The sequence below is a fragment of the Arachis ipaensis genome, chromosome B4, assembly GCF_059453495.1.
Source record: "Arachis ipaensis isolate K30076 ecotype BB chromosome B4, ASM5945349v1, whole genome shotgun sequence".
Classification (NCBI taxonomy): Eukaryota; Viridiplantae; Streptophyta; class Magnoliopsida; order Fabales; family Fabaceae; genus Arachis; species Arachis ipaensis.
In genome coordinates, this window is record NC_142439.1 from 118,383,769 (window position 1) to 118,399,235 (window position 15,467).

At 35.3% G+C, this 15,467-nt stretch overlaps 1 protein-coding gene across 1 annotated transcript; it reads left to right on the forward strand.

The window, feature by feature from the left end:
* Nucleotides 1-12,911: 12,911 nt before the first annotated feature.
* Nucleotides 12,912-13,509, forward strand: LOC148568935 (uncharacterized). Its single transcript, XM_088483720.1, has 2 exons — nt 12,912-13,191; nt 13,352-13,509. The coding sequence occupies exons 1-2, from the start codon at nt 12,912-12,914 to the stop codon at nt 13,507-13,509; spliced, it is 438 nt and encodes a 145-aa protein (XP_088339846.1).
* The last annotated feature ends 1,958 nt before the right edge of the window (nt 13,510-15,467 follow it).

Here is a 15,467-nt window from a genome sequence, read left to right on the forward strand (position 1 = left end):
AGTCCGATTCAGTGTTCGAACAGCGATGAGACGAACAGCATCAATAAGGATGCGTTGTCGAACAAAGTGACAATCAATCTCGATGTGTTGGGTGTGCTCATGAAACACATCATTATAGACAATCTGAATAGCATTGCGGTTGCCACAAAAAACATCAGTGGGGGACGACTACGGTGCACCAAAGTATTCAAGAAGCCAACGAATCGAGAGAACCTCAGCAGTGGTGTCAGCGAGAGCATGGTATTCAGCTTCCGTGCTTGATCGAGTGGTGAACGTTTGCTTCTTAGCTCGCCAGGAAATGAGAGAGTCACCAAGAAACAAACAATAACCAGTAGTAGAACGATGATCAGTTGGATCACCAGCCCAATCGGTAACTGAGTACGCCTGAAGGGATAAAGATGAATGCAGAAAAATAAAGGCCATGAAATACGGTGCCTTTGATGTAGAGAAAAACTACTGCATAGTGAGTAGTACGAGGATATGACAAGAACTGGATAAGAACATGAACCGGATAGGCAATGTCTAGTCGGGTGACAGTTAAATAGACTAGTCCTCCAACTAACTACCGAAAAAGAGTAGGATTATCCAAAACAGTGCCATCCATAGGAGTAAAACGAACATTAGGCTCAAGAGGAGTAGATTCAGTGCGACTATCTGTAATACCGGCTCGAGCAAGAAGATCCGAACCATAATTAGCTTGAGAGAGATAGATACCATCATCTGTGGATATGACCTCGAGACCAAGAAAATAAATGAGAGAACCAAGATCTTTCATCTCAAAAATACAGTGAAGGGAGGCTTTGAGATCAAAGATACCATCAATATCATCTCCAGTAATGATCATGTCATCAACATACAAAAGCAGAAGAACAACTCCATGTTCACTTTTACAAATAAAGAGAGCATTCTCATGAGGGCTGTAAGTGAAACCAAGATTGCATATAGTGGTGCTGAACTTGTCAAACCATTCGCAAGGAGCTTGCTTAAGACCATAAAGTGCCATGCGAAGGAGACAACCTTTGCTAAAAGGACAAGGATAACTCGGAGGGGATTTCATATAAACCTTTTTTTTTCAAGTCTCCATTAAGAAATGCATTCTTCACGTCCATCTGACTGAGAGACCATTTTTTGACTGCAACAATGGCAAGAAGAGCTCGAACAGATGTGAGACGAGCAACAGGAGCAAAAGTCTCTTCATAGTCAATACCATACTCTTACGTACAACCTTGAGCAACCAAACGTGCCTTATAACGGTCAATAAAACCATCAGAGTGAGTCTTGATCTTGTATACCCATAACTTCCTGATTAGAAGGTGGATCAACCAAATTCCAAGTGTGTGCTTTCTCAAGTGCCTGTATTTCTTCCTGCATTGCTTGTTGCCAATTTAGATTTGTGAAGGCTTCTCTGAATGACTCAGGTTCATGTTGATGAAGAATAGTAGAAAAACAATGATAATCAAGAAGATGAGGAGGTGGATTTCTTACCCTAGAAGAACGAGTGGACGGAGGAGGCATGACTGTAAGGGCAGGATCATCGTCCGGTATGGATTCATCAGGAGATGGAGAAGGCGGAAGAACAGGAGGCTGTAGAGGGTGACTCAAGATAGAACCTGTAGAATCATCACTAGGAAAAAGATCAACATTGGGGTTGGTGAAAAAGGTAACTGAGTAGGAGGAATGGACTCAAAGGTGGAGAACCGAAAAAACATACGATGCTCCCAGAAGACAACATGACAAGATATACGAATACATTTAGAGAGAGGATTCCAACAATAATAACCATTGTGTTCAGTGCCATAACCAAGGAAACAACACATACGAGCCCGAGGTTCAAATTTACTATGTTCATGAGGGTGAAGAAGAACAAAACAGACACAACCGAAAACTCGAAGGGAACTATAATCTGGAGAGGTATGATAAAGACGCTCAAAGGGAGTAACGTTACCAAGAACAGAAGAAAGAATTCTATTGATAACATGAACAGCAGTAAGAACAGCTTCACCCAAGTACGCTCAGGACAAGAAGAAGAAAGAACCATTGCACGAACAGAGTCAAGAATGTGACGGTGTTTGCGTTCAACTCGTCCATTTTGTTGAGACGTACCAGGACAAGAAAACTCAAACAAAGTACCATGTTCTACAAAAAATGTTAAAAGTTTGGAATCACGATATTCCATAGTATTATCGCGTCGAAAAACCTTAATGACCTTGGAGGACTGAGTTTTAATCATAGTGGCAATGTTAATATAAATCTGAGGTAACTCATGGTGATTAGTCATCAAATAAACCCAACAAGCGGTGGGAGCGGGGCCCCAAACATTAGAGTGGATAAGATCAAAAGGAGAGCAAGCAAGAGATGAATTATTGTGAAAAGATAAAGCAGGTTGTTTCGCAGTTTGACAAGAAATGCAATCAAAAGACTCATTAGGAACCTGACCCAAAATACCCTGAGACACAAGAGGACGCAATTTTCCTAAGGAACTGTGGGCAAGATGTTGATGCCATAAGTGAAGGGTAGATGGAGAAGAAGCAGCACAGAAATTTGGCACAGGAGGAATATGAAGATTCTCGAGTTCAAACAACCTTCTAATCTTATGTCCAGTCCCGATGATTTGTCCCGTCCGACGATCCTATACACGACAACTAGAAATGGAAAAGGTGACATCAAAACCCAGAACAACAAGTTGACCAACATAAATAAAATTAAAATTTAATTTGGGAATATAATAAGTATCAGGGAGATTAAGAGTCGATTGGGAGATAGGACCCTTGTGTGTTGCGTGCAAGAGAGAACCATTAGCAGTATTGACAGAAGGTGCATTTGTAGTGGTAGACAGAGACGAGAAAAGATTACGCAATGGAGACATGTGATTAAAGCAACCTGAGTTCAAATACCATTTAAAATTACCTAGAGGAGTCGAAAAAGCAACAGGAGTCGAAAAAGCAACAGGAGTAATACCAGAAAGGGAGAGAAGATGCTGAAGAAGAGACGCAATATCAGATAGAGAGACAAGAGACAGGTTGAGAGGAATAGAGGTGGTAGGTTCAGTAGTAGCAGCAACAGCAGAGGCATGCACAATATTGGAGAAGTTGGGACGAGAATGATACTTGAGTTGATTAGGACGTGGTGGGTGAGTAGGACAGGTAGTAATCAAATGTTCCGAGAGCTCCCAATAATGGCAGAACAGATGTGAACAATGGTAGCTAATGTGACCTTTTTGGTGGCATTTGCGACATTCAACAGAAGGACAGTCGGAAAAGAGGTGCCCGGAACAGTTACAGTTTCGACAGAATTTACCCTTTCTGTCTATGGCAGCAAAAACATCTAACTTTTTCATAATAGTAGACACAGAGATCAAAGAAAGGAGAGAAAACTGCAAATTCAGAGCAAAAAATGAGAAAACGGAGTGTAGAATCGGAAAGAGCTCACAAAAAACTTTAGGGAGGGTCCCACTGTTGATGCACAAAAATCTGTCTCTCAACAAATTTCCACCAGCAAGTGCACTGGATTGTCGTCAAGTAAAAACTCACTATAGAGTGAGGTCGAATCCCACAGGGATTGGTTGGTTGATCAATATTAATTGGAGAATTGTTCTAGTTGAACTGAATCAGATTTGAAATTGGGATTGCAGAATGTAAATTGGCGGGCAACTTAAAGAGCAAGAAATGTAAATGACATAATGTAAATAATAGAAATTAAATAGCCAAAAAAGAAATTGTAGGAAACTAAAGTGCAGAAACTTAAATTATAAGAAATTAAATAGGAATGGGGATTGAGCATCAAGTTAAAGAGCAGAATGTAAAGGGTAGATCAGAAATGGGAAAGCTCCTTGGGGTAGGAGATGTTATAATTCTCCGGATCAAATTCATTTTCGTCTCTTCCTCAATCAATGAATTCATTGATCTCCTTGGCAATTTTAGGTGATTGGATCCCAATTCCTTGGCAATCCAATCTCTCTAAGCATGAACCATTGCTCAATTCCTTGGTCTAAGTGCTCATGAGAAGAGATGAAGTATGGTCACTGATTATACCACACACATTCATAGATCAAAGTGTCGGTAGGATTACATGTCACGATATCCATCTAAACCCCAATCTAATCCTAATGCGAGAGAGAATTCAAGCATGATTCTGTGATTTCTCTTCCAAGCCTATCACAGAACCCAATTACATTCAATTTCTTTTCCAAGACAATTGAATGATTAAATGAAGAACGAATTCTCTCAAGGTAGATCAAGAGAAAAGATAGAAGAAGAAGTATGAAAACTAATATTGATCCATTGAATTACACAGAGCTCCCTAATCCAATGAAAGGGGTTTAGTTGTTCATAGCTCTACAAACGAAAAGTGAAATTGAAAAGTACATTGCAAAAAGTAAAATTGGCAGAGTTACAGTACTCAGTGTAAAAAGACCCCCTTAACTAACTTAAACTCTAACTATTTATACATTTCTTCCATTGATCTTCAAGTCTCTGAATTGGGATTTTGGCCTTTTCTGAAATGGGTTGAAGTGGCTCCAATGCTGTTGAGGAGAGAAAGGTGCTCAATTGTGCAATTCTGATATCAACGTTGGAATCAACGTTTTTGGGCAAACGTTGAGGCAAACGTTCCTTAGGAAAAATGGATTCTGGTTGCTGTAATCAACGTTTGACTCAACGTTGGGGTGCCAACGTTCGCTTGTCCACACGTATGCGTGGCATACGCGTACGCGTGGATGAGCTATTTCACCCCTTCACGCGTCCGCGCTGCCTATGCGTATGCGAGTTTGGGACCAGAATGCACATCCACGCGTGCACGTCACCTACGCGTGCGCGTGGATGCAAATTCCCCAATTCCAATTTTTGAAAGGCTATCGAAGACGTTGGCCCCAGCGTTGGAGTGGCAACATTCCCTCCAACGCTGGCCTATCCACGCGTACGCATCACTTACGCGTGCGCGTGGATCGTCCTAATTCACGCTCACACGTACGCGTCATGTACGCGTGCGCGTCGATGCACCTTTCCAAATTCAAGAATTAAACCACATATCGCGAATGTTGGAGTTTCCGTTGGACTACAAACGCTCCTTCCAACGTTGGTCTATCCACGCGTGCACGTCGTCCACGCGTACGCGTCACACCCAATTTTTCCAATTTCCAGAAAGCTTTTTGTATCACATAGCGTTGGAGGTAACGTTGGTTCATGGGTATCAGAATTATGCAGCAGATTCCCCTGTTTCTTTCTTCTCAATGTTTGAGGCAACGTTGGTGGTCCAACATGGCCACCAACGTTGCTTCCCCCCTTTTTCCTTCAATGGCCATTTCTTCAACTTCTTTTTATGCTTTTCTTTACCTGTCATCAACCAATACATGCATCAAAGCCTTGCTAAAGTCATGAGAGATTACATCATTCTTAGCATACAAGTAATTATGGCATAAACCTCATAAAAATGTATCAAATTAACCATGTTAGATGATTCAAGGTGTTCATAAACTTTTAACCCAATTTCTTACTTATAGCTCAAGAAAGTGCATAAAACCTACTAAAAACAAAAGAAAAAGGCTAGTGAAACTAGCCTAAGATGCCTTGGCATCAACTATCTGCCACGTCAGCACCATGTCAATGCCACGTCAACATCGATGTCCGCAAATGGATGCTACGTGGCGACATCTGAGTGGAAGGGGACGACACGCTGGCGAGGTGAGCTGGAACGCGGGTCAGATGGCGAACCGGTCGGGTTCGGGTTGCCAGGAGGCGAGCTGGAACGCGGGTCAAGTGGCGGACCGGGTCGGGTTCGGGTGCGGGCTTCCAGGTCAGCGCGGAACAAGAGGCGGGCAACACGTGGAGAGCGTTGGACCGTTGATCGCAGAGCCCAATCTGACGGTGCAGGATGAATCTGGAAGGAGAAGAATGCTGGTCGCGGTAGCGTCTTGCGGCGGCGCGTGGCGATGCGTCCGGCGGTGGATGACGGCAAATCTGGATGCGTTGGAATCACGACGACGAGACGAACACCGTGGGAATGGCTATGACGAACCAAAGCGTCGGGAAAGAATAAGAAGACGAGGCTAAAGAACACTACTGGAGGAGAAGAAACAAAGGGGCTATAAACGAATTTACATAGAAAAAAGATCCTATGTTCTTGATACCGTATTAGAAACAAGAGAGTAATCTGAAAGAGTGTATTATTCAAGTTGTGAAAAAGTACAATGTACAAGGGGTATATATAGGTGCTAGAAGAATTAGAGTAATAAAAGTATATAATCCTATAATTAATATACAGATATGCTATATAAATATAAATGATACTAATTGATCTAATATTGAGTCTATTAAAACAATCTTTCCTTTAAAACGTGTTAATTGTGTGTTTAGATTTTGTTCTATTTGGAGCTTTATTTGTGTGTTTTCTATTGGAGCTTTATTAAAAAAGAAAAAAAAAATCATCATGACATATATGTTGTTGTGAATTGAGATAATTAGAGGAGACACCAGCTTGGCTTAAAAGTGACAATATGTTTCTTTGCATTGTGGCACAAACTGTAGTGAACGTTGATAATATTATGCCTATAGCTTGGTATGATTCCTTAGTTATGTACATAGTGCTCCATTTCTTATTGTTTCTAAGGTGGATATGATGATATGCAAGATGGTGGATATCAACTCCTATAGTCTAAAAGTTAAGGTAGACATGATGAATAATATATACATATTTTAATAATGTTTAAGAAATAATAAAATATCAATTTAAATAGTTTAAAATTATTTTATTTAATATTTATTAATTATTATTAAAATAATAATGTAATTTTAAATATAATAAGTATATAATTATAAAATTATATATAAACTTATAAATATTAAATTAAATAAGATAATTTTAGTTATAAAAAATACTAAAAAATTATCAGAATTTATTATTTTTTTTATGATTATTTAGCTATCAACTCAATTTCTTTAGTTTAATTCTTTTAGTCTAATAATCTAACAACATACTTTATTTTATACTTTTAATCATTGATAACTAATTAATAGTTAAAAACAATAAATTTTGATAGTCTTCTAATATTTTTTTATAGTTATTATCTTTTTTTATTACTGACAAATTTATATGTATTTATTATTTATTTTTAATGAGAAAGGGCATCTAGGGTTCAATTAAATAGACAATGTACTATATTTGTCATAGATCTAATTATAAATCAATACACAAGACTGAGTATATCTTTGAATTATTGGTACGTATTTTTTATCAGAAATAATCCTATATTTAGTACTTAATATCAGGGACGGATTCAAGAATCTAAGAGTGGAGGGGCCAAAAATTAAAATTTTGTATAATCAAATATAATGTTATATATTTGATAATAGATATAATTATAATTAGTTTTTTAATTAAAAAAATTAATAAATACTTGTCAAATAAAAAAATTATCTCAGTTTTCATAATTTTTTTATAATTTTTTTATGGTTTTACATCTAATAAAATATAAAATTATCTATTTTTAAATATTTTATTAATTAATTTACTTTATTAAGTATTTATATGAGAGTAAGTTATATTTTTATATTTTATATAATTAAAAAATATGACATAAAATAATACAAGTTAATTGTAATAACAATTTTGTTATATGAATTTAAAATATATTAAAGTATTTTTATATAATAATAGGGATAAAAATTAATTAAAAAATAATAAAAATAAACAACTAAATAAAATTAGAAAAAAAATATTATCATCATAAATAATATTAAAGTATTTTTATATGATTATAAATATTAAAATTAATCTTAATAATAGAAATGTAAAAAAAACACTAAATTAAATAAAAAATACAAATAATATAAATATATGTAAAAAAATTTAAACTTTAATACATAAAGAATAATAACTTTTTTTTATTATCACTACACTATTAAATTTTATTCTATATAATACATCTATTATAATAATATATGAGTTTTTAAAATTTATTGGAGAGGCCAAGACCACTACTTACTCCCTTAGTCCGTCCCTGCTTGAAATTATTGTTTGAAGAATATAAATATATAATGATGAACTCTACCATACCTTCTTTAATCGATCGTATATTTTGACTGATGCTTGAGGATCAGAATAAATATATCCCCAACATTGAAGATGTGATTTATTGTTTTCTGAAGCATTTTTTGTAATAAAGCTTGTAGTCAAAGTGAAAGGGATAAATCCCAAAAACTATCATTTATTTGGAGAGTTTTATTTATTTATTTATTTAATTTTGGACATATGAGTGATGTTTGATCAAAGCAAATTGTTGGTGCTTTCAAGTTTTAATTCCTACTACTGTAGTGCTGTAGGCATGTATATAGTGGTGGATGGTGGTGCCGTTGAACTTGCAACATAGAAATGAACTACAGGAGCCGATAACAGAACCCGAAAATATAGAAAACTCACTATATATATATAGTCAATTTATTATTAAATTAATATTATACATTTAAATATTTTTATTAATTAAATTTAATTAAATTATCTAACATCAACAAAAATTAGTTATAAATAATTAAATACATTATTTTATTTTTATTGTTTAACTTCGTTGTACTTAATTTAGCTTTGTGTAAACAATAGGGTCTATAATCGCCAAAAATTTTATAAAAATATTAGTAGTTCTTGTCTAAAGAAAATAAAGTTAAGTCATTTAATTAAATTGTTGTTTTCTCACATCTTGTTTACTCGTATTCAATACTCACCTTTATCGTTCACTTGTTTTTGTGCGTTGATATTGAAATAAAAAGATTTTCTCTAATATTATGTTTTTTTATACATTTTTATTTCATATATTATTTTAATTTTAAACCAATAGTAATATAGCTAGTAGAAATACTAGTTGTTAATAAAAAATTATTATTTTATTTTATTTTTAAATCAATATTATTAGTTAAATATGTCATTGAAGTATTAGCATTGTTTACATTAATGAATTTAGATATTTTATTTGCTAGAAGTTAAGATTTTATTTTGTTATAATAATATATTATTTGATTGTAACAAAAATAACAATAAAGATAAATAATCTTGAGATTTTTGAGAGATAGATATAGTTAAAGATAAAATTAATTGTTCAAAATATTAAAAATTAATTTATAAATTATAATTAATTTTGTATAATTTAAAAAAAAGTCTGCTCTTTTTTTAAAAAAATAGTTTTTTAGATTAAAAAATAATTTTTATTTTTCAAATCAATTTATTAATTTTATAATCCGTTAATAGTTAATTTTATTATTTAAAATTAGTTTAGTTTATTAACCTAAACTAAATTTTTTGTTAACCAAAATCAAATTTAATTTTTTAGTTAACTTAAACTTTATGCAGTCTTACATATTAATAACAATTTTAAAAATAATTATATATACAAATTTTATTTTAATATAAATATTATTGTATAATTTTTTTGTTAAAATTTTTTGCCCTTTCAAAAGTTTCATTCAAGCTCTGCCACTAAATGTGTATATCATTACTCAAAAATAATACAGCAGACAACTTTTTTAAAAAAAATTCTAATTTTAAAATTTCAAAAAACACGCACCACTCTCATTTTCCCGCTTTTTAATTTACATATTGTACCGAAGGTGGTGTATAAGAAGGATATGGGGGTGGGAGGTGTGTAACCAAGTTGTGGTGTCAGGGGAAAGGGAGTCGGACCCTCCGATTTCAAGCGACAAAACGCACGGTCCGACTCCAGTGCATGTGCGTCAGGCTGCTGAGGGACTCGGACCCTCCGAGTTGGCTGGGCTTGGACGAATCGCACGGTCCGAGTATGTTCATCAATGGACACGCGTTGCTTCCCCACTGAGTCCCTAAACGGTGCCACTCATAATGACAGTAAGGAATATGAGCTCTCTTACCATCCGAAACCGAAACCACACTTCACTCCCACTGACCTTTCACCCTCACAGCCTTCTTCTTCCTTTCTCTGAGTTTCTCTGAGTTTTGCATGGTGGAGGAGTAACAACAATGCTAAAAAAAATACAAAGTTAAAGATGTTGATCGATCTGAACTTCATATTATTCATTATCTCAGTGATCCTGATTATGTAAGTATTTTTTTAATTTTTTTAAATTTTTTAATATTTATAATGATTAAAATATAAAATTTGAATATTATGATTATTGTTAGACACACAGTTGACAAAGCATATAAATAGAATGATTATGACTAATTTATGAATATTAGTTAGATTATTTTAAAATATTTTTAATAGATTAATAATTATATTTATCATAATAAAAATTTTTTTTATGATTATATTGTTGTTAGAGATGCACTTGAAGAACATAAATGGAATGATTATGACTAATTTTTGATTGTTTGTTAGATTTGTTTAAAATTATTTTACAGATTATTAGTTATATAAATCATGATTAGGAAATTTGTTATGATTATGTTGTTGTTAGGCGTGTAGTTAAAGTATATAAATAGAATGGTTATGACTAATTTTTAAATATTTATTAGGTTTTATTTAAATTTTTTTACAGATTATTAATTATATATATCATGATAAGGAAATTTGTTATGATTATGTTGTTGTTGTTGTTTAGTTTTGTGTTTTTGGGTGTAGTAGTAAGTAGTAGATAATGTAAATTTTTTATAAATTTATTTATTTTTAGTATAATTATTATTTGTAAGCCAATGTTATTTAGATGTGTTTTTAATAAATTAAGTATAACTGTTATCAATTTTGGTTAAATGTTATTATTATTGTGATAAAGTGTTAATGCTGAGTTGATTAGAAAGGTTATTTTAATTAAGCCATGTTAGATATTTCTTTATGAGAATATTTCAATAATCTTAATTGTAGTAATTATTATTAGCAAATTAATTATTACCGTTGTTAGAATATGAATGATGGCATATAGAGATTATTAATATTCTGTACTGGAGGGAAAAAAATTTTTAACAAAAGAGTAATTAACGTTCGATATTATTGTGGATGTTGTAATATTGTTGAGATTTATGATTAGGAATATATGTATTTGTAATGAGTTTCATTAGCAGTTATGAATAATTTTGAGGATTAATTAAATAAATTTAGAGGTTACAAGAATTAGTTGTATGAGGATTCAGTCAAGAGATTGATGATGGTATGTTAGAAATTCTTAATAATTTGAGTAGTAATTTGTTATGTTTTTTTTTGTAGAAATCAAGAATGTTGACATGTAACCATCCACTTCCTCCGGATCAGTATAACGAAAGGGTGGAGGATCATTTGCGAATTACCGGGTTCTATCATGCATCTCAAATTGGGATAGTGCAGTGTCAAAAAGCATTGGTAAATGCTCTAATTGAACGTTGGCACCCAGAGACACATACGTTTCACCTTCCCATTGGTGAATGTGCTGTGACACTTGAAGATGTAGCTCTGATTCTTGGTCTTCCCACAGATGGTCTTCCAGTCACAAGGATGACAATGAGCAGTTTCGAAGCGTTGGAGGCGGAGTGCTTGATTCAATTTGGAGTTGCACCGCCTAAGTCGGATTGTAGAGGTAGTTGCATAAAACTTACATGGCTGCGGAATCTAAAAGAAAATTTACAGTTGATTGATGATATCAGTATACAGAGGTATGTGAGGTGCCATATTATGTTGTTGATCGGGACGATCTTGTTTGGGGATAAGTCTGGGGCAGGAGTGCATTGGAAATTTCTACCCTTGCTACGTGATTTTGTTAGTATTGGTCAGTATAGTTGGGGAGCGGCGTGCCTAGCACATCTCTACAGGGCATTATGCCGGGCATCCCGTTTTAACTGCAAGGAAATAGATGGTCCACTAACACTTCTACTCTGTTGGGCTTGGATCAGGCTGCCATATCTATCGCCGCTACCTAGGGAACCTCGAAGTTTTTCGCTAGCAAACAGGTAATAATTTGTTTCAATGTACCCGTATCTTGATAGTTAAGATTCATTTAATGCTAGTTGAGGTAATTGAGTATATCATATTAGGTGGCGGAACTGGGAGCGTGGTGACCGGCGATATAGATATCTGAAGTTAGGTCACTTTAGGAAGGCATTTGACGAACTTCAGGAAGGGCAGGTGTGTTTTAATTAAAGTATTTTTAGTTTTCGGTTTAGGGTCTGGACATAATTATACAGCATTGTTACTGTAATTGGCGTTCTGGACTGTGATCATGAGGTTCCTTTATTTTTTTCAGTTTGTTTGGGTTGCTTATGCTGTGGATCGCGTGGATCCAAACATCACTCCTCCTGAAATCTACATGCAGTAGGTTGTTTGGAGCGCTACAATTCTGTTGGTATCATTTGAATGTATCGAGTGGCATGCTACAGATAGGTTTAGGCGACAGTTTGGTTTTGTTCAGGGACAACCTAGTCAGGAGCAGAATCTAGAGAAGGCGCATGGAGAAACCCTAAAGGGTCCCAAGAATCTTAATTGGGCCACGGAACCGAGTCATTCAAATTGGGTGATGCATTGGTCAAACAGGTATAACTACGTTCTATCTGAGCTTCCCATGCCTTCACATCATCTACTAGATAGTTACATGCAGTGGTACCGATCAAAATATGGAGACCACTTGACGTTGTCAAGTCTTGTGGGTCAAGATAATGATGAAGGTGATCAGGATATGGATGAAGGTGATCAGGATTTGGATGAGGATAATCAGGATACCGATGAGGGTAGTCAGGATATGGATCATGACAATGAAGGACAAGAGCCACATTCGCTGCATATATTACCTCCAAACCCGATTCCAGAAGAACAACCACAGTCCTCAAGCCAGTATGTACCTCAGCCACATTTACCCCCATCATTTCCAATAAGTCAACAATATTGGGGAACCTCACAGTTTGAAACAGGAGAAGGAGGTTCTTTTAGCCAGTTGCTTGGGTTGATGTCTGCAGATCCTGGAGTATCACAATATGGACATCAGCCTGAGTTCATGGCAGGTAGGTATTCATTGGATGCGAGGTATCCGGGCCATACCTCATCGGTTGCTTCTGGAGGGTTTGTGTCGGTTGACTCTAGTAGGAGTGACGGTGGACGCGGAGCTTTTTTTAGTCAAAACCCTAACCGTGTTTCAATGGGACTCATTGAGGAAAATGCTAACACACTCGGACAAGAGACAGGTGAGTATCTAGTAGATGACCCGGATGCCGAGGAGGATCATGAGGATGATGAAATAGAGGAGTTCGATGAGGATGAGGAATCTCGTAATGACGGTATTATGTTTTGTATTTTACATTACATGTTCGATTGCTTACTTATTTTTTGCTCTTAACTGGGATCTCTATTTGACTTTTAGTTAATGATATGTGGTATATGTCTTGCTTTGATTACCTGATGCACAACATTTAATTGTTTTTTATAAATTGTATACAGGTCAGGCACGCACTCCGGATGAAACATCCAAAGGGTACAATCTGAGGATTGACCCACCACGTCGCAGCGCTAGTCGATACACTCCATCTGTGTTCAAGAAGGCGGCGAAGAAATGCAAGAATTTTGTCAAGGATGTGAAGTGGGCCATGAGAAAGTAGTTGGGGTTTAAATTATTTATTTAAGTTGTAATCACCTGGACTGTGTTTATACTAATTTGTATCTGTTGGACAATTTGAATTAGTGAGAAGGACTTTGGTAACATGGCCAACAGCTCCTTATGACAACAGCTGATGGCTCCTTATGACACATGGCCTCAAACCATATAGGCAACGCTTCGTACGATGCCTCCCAACCTCCAAATATTTTTTCTACTGTCCTTTGCTTAGCCAACCAAGCTTTCCGATAACTAACGGTATAATTAAACTTCGACTGCACTTCTGCAATAACCGATTTTACCTTTAAGGAGGGGTCAGCCTCAACCAATGGCTTTATTGCTTCTGCAATTGTGATGGAGTTCAGCTTCGAATGATCCTGTGAAATGGTGGCTCTGGTACAAGTGTGAGTACCATTATACCTCCTTATAACCCAACAATACTTCCTGCTGATCAGACTAACCCTGATAAGCTAATCACACCCTGACCCATACTGTGTACACTTGGCATAAAATGTCAACGGCTCAGACTCATACACCCGGTAGTCTACGCTTCGTCGTATAGAATACTCTTTTATTGCCTTAATAACAGCTTCCCGGGAACTAAACTCCATCCCAACAGCAAATTCACCATCTGCGACAATAGGAACTTCTGCCAGGACAACCAGCATGGGAAAATTTCAATAAATACAAACATGTTTCAAAACCCTAATAAATCAATATTCACTGCATCAAGTATGATATAAATCCAACCCTAACATCATATTACTGTGTAACTTTTATCACAAATACGGACATGAACGTCAGATGTAAAAAACCGGCCCAAACCGACCGGTTCGACCGTCAACCCCGATGAACCAAATACTAACCAGTCCGGTTCTCTAAGTCATTTCAACAAACACACGTTAACTTTCATTTTCAAAATGTAAAGAATTTTATTAATATTTTTTACCCAATACCTATAATGTATAACATAAATAATAATAAAATAGTAACTTCTATGTTCTATATTAGTTTAAAATAACGTTATATGTTTTCCAATGTTAGTAAACACATATTTTGACTTCTATTTTTTTAACTTCTTACTATTTTTTAATTTTTTTTACATAGGATCTTATAAACTGGTTCAATGTCTAACACATACATGACATCAACGCATGCTAAAATAATGGTTAATAAATACTAATTCAATCATAAATAATTCAATAACTAAATAATCCAAACTATTATTTTTTATAACGTACCTGCAGTCATATATTCCGGATACTCCGGAACATGCATGGCTTCCAAGTCCAGAACTCGCATGAATGAAGGCTCCGCAAACGGCATATCGTTTGCGAGTGCATCTGCCACCTCTGTCACATCTGGATCCATAGTTCCGTCACCATGAGCTTCAACTCCATCTGCACCAACACATTCGTAGTTGCTTTCGAACTCTTCTTCACTGTCACTATTATAATCTTCCCGTAGAATGTTTCGGTCAGTCTCAGATTGTTCAAACTCAACATACAACTCGATAAACGAGATCTGAGCCCGGTTTTCAATATACATTGAAAACATCTCCTGCATGCTCGCTTCGTCCGTCACATATCTTGTTTGAAATTGGACGAACCGACCAAATACCGGTAACGGATATCTATATAGAACACATGATATTTTTTTTGCCCTCTCAGAATCAATCTTCTCACAGATCAAACTTTTAAGTTCTTCAAACGAAATAATAAAAGGAATAACAACATCTAGTGGATTATCACAAATAAATTTTACTCCTTCAGACGTTTGTAATAAAATCTGACCAAAATAATACACCTTTAGTAGTACTCTGTCACTCATTTTTCCTACTCACAAAAAAATCATAACATTTACTACTAACTTCTGTGATTTAGAAAAACTATGGAAGAGATTGAGAAAGACGAAACAGAGGAAGCGGCGCTGAAGAAGGGGAAGAAGGGGAAGAAGACGGGT